This window comes from Mangifera indica, chromosome 13 (assembly GCF_011075055.1).
Source record: "Mangifera indica cultivar Alphonso chromosome 13, CATAS_Mindica_2.1, whole genome shotgun sequence".
NCBI classification, from domain to species: domain Eukaryota; kingdom Viridiplantae; phylum Streptophyta; class Magnoliopsida; order Sapindales; family Anacardiaceae; genus Mangifera; species Mangifera indica.
The window spans coordinates 8,130,554-8,138,742 of NC_058149.1; the positions used below are offsets into that span (position 1 = coordinate 8,130,554).

General features: G+C 33.7%; 2 protein-coding genes across 2 annotated transcripts; one reads left to right on the forward strand and one right to left on the reverse strand.

Moving 5' to 3' along the window:
* The first annotated feature begins 587 nt into the window (after positions 1-587).
* Positions 588-3,593, forward strand: LOC123194260. The gene is made up of 6 exons (XM_044607416.1): positions 588-954; positions 1,634-1,687; positions 1,910-1,990; positions 2,507-2,576; positions 2,660-2,748; positions 3,233-3,593. The coding sequence occupies exons 1-6, from the start codon at positions 760-762 to the stop codon at positions 3,365-3,367; spliced, it is 624 nt and encodes a 207-aa protein (XP_044463351.1). The 5' UTR covers positions 588-759; the 3' UTR covers positions 3,368-3,593.
* Positions 3,594-4,209: 616 nt separating this feature from the next.
* On the reverse strand, positions 4,210-8,189 carry LOC123193873 (protein FATTY ACID EXPORT 1, chloroplastic-like). Its single transcript, XM_044606947.1, has 6 exons — positions 7,971-8,189; positions 7,255-7,495; positions 6,000-6,164; positions 4,808-4,854; positions 4,679-4,719; positions 4,210-4,587 (listed from the first exon to the last, which is right to left on the reverse strand). Exons 1-6 carry the CDS (start codon positions 8,070-8,072, stop codon positions 4,503-4,505), a joined length of 681 nt encoding a protein of 226 aa, XP_044462882.1. The 5' UTR covers positions 8,073-8,189; the 3' UTR covers positions 4,210-4,502.

Genomic DNA, 8,189 nt, shown 5'->3' on the forward strand with positions numbered 1-8,189 from the left:
CGAAGATGAATGGTCTTCGTCACAGTCTTTATCTCCAACAAATGATGGAAGAAAGTGACTTGCTAAGGGAGAAGAAGAAGGGAAGATTGGCTGATAGTTGGGAAGAAATTGTTGTTGAAAAAGAAAAAAAATTAGATAAAAATAGCCACTTTTTAAACTTTGAAAAAATTTTGGAGAAAAATTATGAGATTTTTGAATTGAGGAAGAAAATTATGATAAATGTTTAGTTTTTTAATTTTTTATTAAGTAACAGTCTTATCTCTACACCTAATTAAAGTTTTTAATAAAAAATTGTTTATAGATGAGTATTTAAATTTTTAAAAATTAATAGATAACACTTTAAGTTTTCAATAAACCTTGGATGGGAATAATCTTTTAGCGTAATTTAATTTTTGAAATTATATTAAATAACGAACCTTCGTCCATCACTTTCTTTGAATAAAATAAAATTCAGTCTAGTAATTTGGTTGTGTCTATGCCTACCCCACCACCCTTGAATTGGGCTAGAAGGCCTGATTTTGTGGACCAGCAAATCAACCCAACCGGAGCTTCGGGGAGGTCATCCCCAAACCAAAAATTTACTACTTTAATGCAATACAATAGACCGGTCAACCATCAACGCAACGCAGGCAGGCTCGTCTCCCCTGTATTGTTTCTTCATTTCCCAGCTTAAAGGAACAACTCTCACAGCATTGCACCCTATTTCTTTCCCATCCCCTGCATTATTCTTCTAATTGCAATTAAAAAACTTTGTGCGCAATGGATAATGGAATGGATAATGGAGGAGGAGCAGCTAAAGTGTCCTCTGAACAAACACAAGCCGCTTCTTATACATACTGGGTGAGGGATGCCACACCCGACGCGGCGCCGCTCCCTGTACCCAAAAAGCTTACCCAAAATGATATTCTATCTCAAAAATCAGAGCCCGCAACTCTCGGCTCTGTTTGGAACCGGGTTTGCTTCTTTTTTTCTTTTACACGTTGTTTAATGATCTGATTCTTTAGATTTTAATCAATGGTTTCTTTGGTGATTGTACGGAAAGATTTGATCTGTTTCTTGATGTGGGATTTTCGCTTTAATTTCAGTTACTTGTTACAATGTAGTTGTTAGATCCAAGATTAAGGTTAAAGAAACAAAGAAGGTCCCTAAATTTATTGTTTTTAGTCTAGACTTTGCATGGTATCTGATCTTGATGCTTTGCGCATTTTTAAATTGGTTCTGGTATGTTTTTTAATTTCTCGAGCGTGTGATGTCGTTTTTTAATTGGCATCAATGTTAAATCAATCTTGATGAAGAATGCCCTTGTTTTGGCTATAGCTTTTTTGAGATATGAAATTACTTAAGTGGAAATGATGTGTTTTGTGTGAGTGTTTATGTATTTTAAACCTGTCAGTATGTGTTGGGGTAATATCCAGTTCTTATGGTTTGCGGTTGATGGTATGATTAATTTTGTGGAGGATTGAGCATGAATTATGCCATACACACAAACACACTAGGAATTTAGCATCAAATACCTTTCAATTTGAAAACTTTCACGCTATGAAAATTTATGTGAATGTTTCCATTATTTTTTGTTGAATTTTCATATGAACTGGTTGCTTATTTCTGTTTGTATGGTTTTTATCTGGTATAGGCAGGAACCTGGGAGGAGAAAAGCCTTAACAAGTGGGCAAGTGAAAGAATAAAGGTTGGTTTGTCACCGGCTGGTAACTGTTTTACCCTTTTCTTCTGTTCCTAACTAAACTTACTAGAACTTATTTGGTTTTATTTTAAGGTATTATGTGAGCATTTGTCTTAGTTAAGCCCTAGCATATTGTGTCTTCTAAATTTTACTTCTAACCCTATTTTTGTCTCTCTATGTGCAAGGTATCACTTGCTCAAATTTTCTTTGTTTTTTTACTTTGTGCAGGAGTTGCTTATAACAGTGGGCACCCTTGAGTTCTCTGGAGGCAAGGCAGAAATAAAAGAAGTGTCAAACTGTGTAGGCGATGTAAGTTCTTGCAGTATGGATATGATATTTTGGATTAGTCATTTATGGTGGTTCCAGTTATTTCCCTTAACTTTTTTCTTTTGTCTCAGTGAATTTTTATCTTTATCATATACTATTTCTTGCTATTTTTTTCCAGTATAATGGTAAGTTAACTAGTTTTTTAAAGTGAGTTTCAGGACAGCTAGATCGAACTTTGAGAAAGAAAACAATCTGATCATAGAATGTTGATGTAAAAAGTGTAAACATTCCTTCCTTCTTATTTCTCTAGGAAAAGGACTTGATCTGTATAACACTTGGGACTTCTTTATTACACTTGTTGCTGTTATGTTATGGTTTCTTAGTTGTTTTGTGCTAATAGTGGAGGATCTTGAATTCAATGCTGCCTATGATTGTGTAATTTATTATTATTATTTTGTAATAGCTTAATCAGTTATTATATGAAAAACTTCCTTTCGGTCTTGACAGTCTTTTTTTTTCTTCAGATATATTACTGAAAGTACATTTTTTATTGAGCAGGCATTCTTGGTGACTGTTCGAAACAAGAAACGTGTTGGCTACAATTATGAGGTGACACTGAAAGTCAAAGGTAAACATGTGTGTATATTGGTTATCATTCCTGTTTTCAATTTATATATTGTGTTTATTTAACAATACCAAAAATGTTATTAGGAGAGTGGATTATTCGGGAGGAGAAAAAGGTGGTGAAGGGCTGTATAGAGATCCCTGAGTTCTCATTTGGTGAGCTGGCCGATTTGCAGGTGCATTACTTATATAAATTTTACTTTGTTGAATATGTTAAAAGAATGTAGTATAATGTTTAAAAGCTCTTTGTTTCATCAACCATTTCATAGTTACTGAAATTTGATTAGTTGCATTAAATTGAGCAAATGATGTGTTTGGTGGGCTCAGCCTCGCCTTTGCATTATCCTTTTTGCATGATTTAGGCTGTAAGGTTAATAAATGACTGTGGAGGTATTGAATCTATTTGTGTGCATCATGTCCTAGCAAGTAAATCATACTTGTGCAATGGACGCAAAAGCCAAAATTCTAAGGAAGGCTTTTTGTGAGATTGGGCTTTCATGTTGACCTTGAAACAATTTTAGGGTAGCATACTTATTTATTTATACCAAAATGAGAATAAATCAACATGTTTAAGGTGTGCCATGTATGCAGAGCAGAGATGGACTTCCATTACCATTTTAAAAGCTTAAAAGCTAATTTTATTATTTTTCTCACATGTAGATGCAAATAAAGCTTAGTGAAGAAAAAGATCTTTTGCAGCAAGATAAGTTGCAGATCTGCCAGGATTTGAAGCAGTTTTTGCTGCCTGTTCGTGAAAAGTTGCTTCAGTTTGAGCAGGAACTCAAAGATAGGTAGGTGGGAGGTGGCAATGGGGTTAAATTATATGGAAACACTGGTTTTGATCAAAACTGGGTAAACTGTAACTGTATTTTATGAGTTAATTCTAGCAAGTTTTCATCCAATTCTTGTAAGGGAACATGAGATAATCAAGTGACTATTTTCATGTAATCCTTGAAATTTACTCCCACTGACGAGGAATTGATAGAATTTAATATCAAGTTTGCTTTGCTTGTTTCTTACATTTGATATTGGAGAATTTTATGATCCTCACATCTCAATATCCCCTTTATATGTCCATGATAACTAATAAGATAAGCTTTATTGTTTTTGGTGTATGAGGCATTAATTTGGGAATCAATATGCAGTTTATCTAGTGATTAATAAGCAATCCAGTATGATGGAAGTTAAACAAGTATACTTAAATTCTAGTTCTAAGCAGTGCAAGGAGTTGTTTTGTACGGTGGAGAAGTTTTCAATAGTAAGCATTGTGTTTGATGATCGCCAAGGTGTTTGAGCTCTGCAGTAAACTTGGCTAATTTACCTTAATAATTTTTAGCCATTCATTATGTTGTAAAAAGGTTTATAAGTTGGAAGAAAAAGCTCTTATCTTGATTTAAGAGTTAACAAAACTGATAAGAGTATTTGGTAATGATTACTAAATATTTGGTTCCTGCTAGTTGAAGTTTTGGCACCAACTTACAGATGTGAAAGTATTTCTCAAGGGAGTTACACAGCAAATAATATACTGCTGTAGAACTCATAATCTGTGAGAATTTCACAATGTAAGGTTATACAACTGTAAATAAGAGGAAGCAAGAACCAAGCAAATGCGAATTTTCAACCACAAACAACTAGGATTGATGCAATACAACACACTACTTTTACGATTGCATTTCTTCTTTCTTCTCAAATCGCATTGAAGTTAACAATTAACATACATAAAAAAGCAACTATCCAATAGTCTTTTTTTTTTTTTTTTTGACTGATCCCTGTTGTATTATTGCTGTATTTTCTATCGAAAGTGTCCTTGAAACATAGAAAAAGGTATGGAAGCATTCTGAAAGCCAACTGCAGTACGTATAAATAACGGTCACCTAATAAACAAAAATTCCCAAGAAGATTCTAAATAATCTGGTATTAAGACTTCTCCTCACGAAACAGCAGGTGACTTCTTCTTTGGTGGTGGATTTCCTCCAGAAATCACCACATATGAATAGAAAAATAACATAGCAGCACTGTCATAAACCAAAAAATAAATGTTTATTTAAGTTCCACTGAAAACTAAATATCGGTTGCCAAAAATAGTGGAAACCACGTTTATATTACCTAAGGGCAGCATAAAAAGCAGTTGGAATTAGCTTCCTTGTCTGCATCCAAATACCAAATATAGTTAGGAGCAAAAGATATCAGCTAGCCAAAAGGTGAAAAGCACTATAGCAATGACACAAATACTACCAATGCATAGGTCTCATAGTTCTTCCAGAAAAGGATTGCTGAGAGCACTGCAAGGTCAAAAAGATGAAGTATCATTGATATGTTCTGAAGAATGTTCATGTTTATATATAGAATGAAAGTGACAGCAAAGTGTACAGTTGAATTTCAATATTCAAGCATTTTTGCATTTACCTATATTTTGGGCAAGCATACAGCACCCTCTTCAATAGATATCTAACATTTTAATCTACACATTTAAGTCACCATACAGACTATTGAGCCATCACATTGAAAACTATTTAACATTTTAATCTACACATCATCATATAAACTTATGGACCTATCTAATCTGTTCCTCAAAAGTGAAAACTGCTTTTTTTTCACCCTTCAAAGCATACCTTACCTTCTTCAAAACCACTGGTATCCACTTTAACAGTGTAAGGCCTCTTAAGTGCATTATCTAGGCAAGATAAGACCTCTTAAGTGCATTATCTAGACAACCTTGATTGTGCAAACAAGTTTCACTGGACAAAGTTTTTATACACCATCATGATGTCTACAAACCTTCCCATATCTTTTTTCCGATGTCATTAGCCACTGCTGTGCAAGGTAAGGGCTCCATCTGTGTATTTAATTAAACTCCATTCACTTACGTGATCTCCAACCCATAATACACCTAATTTTTGCTTCTAAATTTAAAAAAGAATGTGGGTGCTTAAATGCTATTGATGGATCTTAAAGATTGACTTAAAAATTTTAGAACTAATGGTAACTCAACAAAGGAACAAAGGTATTTCACTAGTAAGTCTTGTCTTCAAACACTGGCAAAAGCCAGATTCTATTAACTTTATAACACATAGAAAAAGGAAAAAAGTTTGATGGTGGTGACTCAACAAGGAATCTCTCAAGCAAAAAAATGCTTTGCATTTTAAAGGAATCAGAAGTTCAGCTACTTAAGTCATATATCACAAGGTCTCTACAAATATCCATTAAAAATAAATGGAAGTAATACAACCAAATAAAAGGCCAAAAAACCATGACACAGAATTTTCTTCTTCCCATTCATCTGTTTCCACTCTGTTTCTTGTGCTAAACTTCTTGTTCCCAAAAAATGAACAAATAGATCCACCAAAAAAATAAAAAAAAAGGGAAAAAAAATCTCAAGCATAAACTTAAACAAATAATATAGTGTGATGTTAGAGCATGTTCTAACCTGCTTGTCCCAATATGTGTGGTAAACTTGATTTTCCTTTCCTCCAGGTCTTTAAGCTGAAAGTGCTGAGAGTTAGCAAAGCCCCTCCAATTATGACATTTCTAAATGTTGCAGGATTTCTTGAGAATATAAGACCAATAAGGCCCCCACCTAGAACAAGACCACCTATGACAAAGTAGAACTTAAGATTTTGCACAAGTCCAAATGCCTTATTTTATAAACAACTGAAAGAAAGCAGCATAATTAAAATAATTAAAATCATGAACCATTGGAGTGATGTTATACTATCAACATTACTTTTACCTGTAACTATTTGAAGAAATTGAAAGGGAAAAGACAGTGAATAAGAAAATTTCAATAGAATAAAAGAGAAAAAAATAAACGCTTTCATTCCTTGTGAATTCTACAAGTCTTTTGGTTTACACCAAATATCAATTCAGAAAAGGAAAATCAGCTCTAGATGTAACATGATTATTCCAGCTCAATTTGGGTTAGTCCATGTTGATGCTGATGCAGGATACTTCATGTGTTCAAGAATGAGAAAAGAATATAGTCCAAATCCTTATTGAGAGGATGTACAATAAAACAACATTTAAAGTCATTGATATAAGCCCCAGAAAACTATCTATAATTTAGTCAGAATAAATAGTTTGAATAAGTATCTCATAGCCACAGTACATATTGCTTTCAATGTTACCACCTTTTCCTAACAGCATTAATGCCCAGAGCTAAAATATGGAAAATGAAATTGTAATTGAAATTTGAATAACAACTCATATTTAGTAGTCATAATTTTTATTATACACCTTACAACTAAAAACATACAAAATTGCCTTTGTAAGATTTGAAAAACTTTTACAAATTATTTGAAGGCTATTCGTACTCTCATGCCTGAAGTTGCCTAAAGCTGAACAAGAACTTTTCAATAAAACACCTTATGCATTTGACAAGAAGGCTGTAAACCATGATCACATAAGTGACAAATTCCCTGAAAGAAAATATCGATCAAATACCAAACAGACATAAAAATATCAAATTATTTTACATACTGGTAGTTCAGCATTGATTTTGATATATATTAAATAATGCCAAATGGCAATGGCACCTCAGTTACTACAGTGTATTGGATAAATAAATGTTTAACTCAATCATCTGTTTCGGCAATAGAAATGAAGTTTAGGGAAGCCTTTAGCAAGCATTAAAATAAGGGTGAAGAGTACATACTAAAACTTTTCTCAAAACAAAGTTAACTCACCATAAGGAATTCCAAAACAGAAATCATGGATTTTTGCTCCCCTACTCTGTTGCGATACACCATTTTCCTGTACCCGTTCATCCACCCCTACCCCAGCAGTATGTTCTTCAACAGTTGGATATGACTCTGCTGTTCCGTCAACATACGGTTTTGATTTGTCAGCTGTATAACTTAGGGTGGTTTTAATCTCTGAACTTGGTGTATTCGCTCCTCTCCCATCAACGCTCATTACAACCCATGACTGAAAAGTAACACCGACTATCATCAGTTCTATGCAAATATATCAAAACAAATAGCTCCCTTAAAATCCATTAAAAAAAAAAACTCAAAATCATTACACAGGCATGTAAACATTTGAGGAGTTCAACTCCATCAAAATTGATCCAATACAACCAACATCCAAAAACAGCTTCCAACTATCTCACAGGTTGTAACATTCCACGAATCAAAAGCCTTACATGCATCCCACAACAGACAAAGTACATTTTTGTGAAAAGAACAACACTTCCAAAAAGCCAAAGTCACTTCCGTAATTTTCAGATAAAATAGACACAAGCGATCTTCAAAATTAAAAGAATAAGTGCCATCTCATATTTATCAAATGAAATCAAACCCACCATAAAAGATGCAAAACTAGAAAACAATAATCAGCACATAAGCGCCCAAGCGTTCAAATAATCATAAAAATTAAGTTCGACCAATGATAAAAGAGGTACCTTTTGAGGACGAAAACTTGGATACAAAAGAGACCGTTGTTGAAGGTAAAATTTGGAGTGGATCGCAGCGAAAGAGGAAAGCTGAGAGCTTGTGGCTGCCATGATTATGATAACCGTGTTTGATCCCAATCCAAATCAAGATGTCAAATTTCAAAGTGTCTCCTCAGTTGTCAAATTATATTTATTAATATTATTTTGACTTCCCTCCACAGTTTCTAG

Excerpts from the sequence above, each read along its gene's own strand:
- LOC123194260 (XM_044607416.1), top strand. The coding sequence starts at position 760 with ATGGATAATGGAATGGATAATGGAGGAGGAGCAGCTAAAGTGTCCTCT. Across the intron at positions 1,688-1,909 it reads GGGCAAGTGAAAGAATAAAG|GAGTTGCTTATAACAGTGGG; the intron begins GTTGGTTTGTCA and ends TACTTTGTGCAG. Across the intron at positions 2,749-3,232 it reads GTGAGCTGGCCGATTTGCAG|ATGCAAATAAAGCTTAGTGA; the intron begins GTGCATTACTTA and ends TCTCACATGTAG.
- LOC123193873 (XM_044606947.1), bottom strand. The coding sequence starts at position 8,072 with ATGGCAGCCACAAGCTCTCAGCTTTCCTCTTTCGCTGCGATCCACTCC. Across the intron at positions 7,496-7,970 it reads CAAGTTTTCGTCCTCAAAAG|TCATGGGTTGTAATGAGCGT; the intron begins GTACCTCTTTTA and ends GTTACTTTTCAG. Across the intron at positions 4,855-5,999 it reads ACACATATTGGGACAAGCAG|TGCTCTCAGCAATCCTTTTC; the intron begins GTTAGAACATGC and ends TTGACCTTGCAG.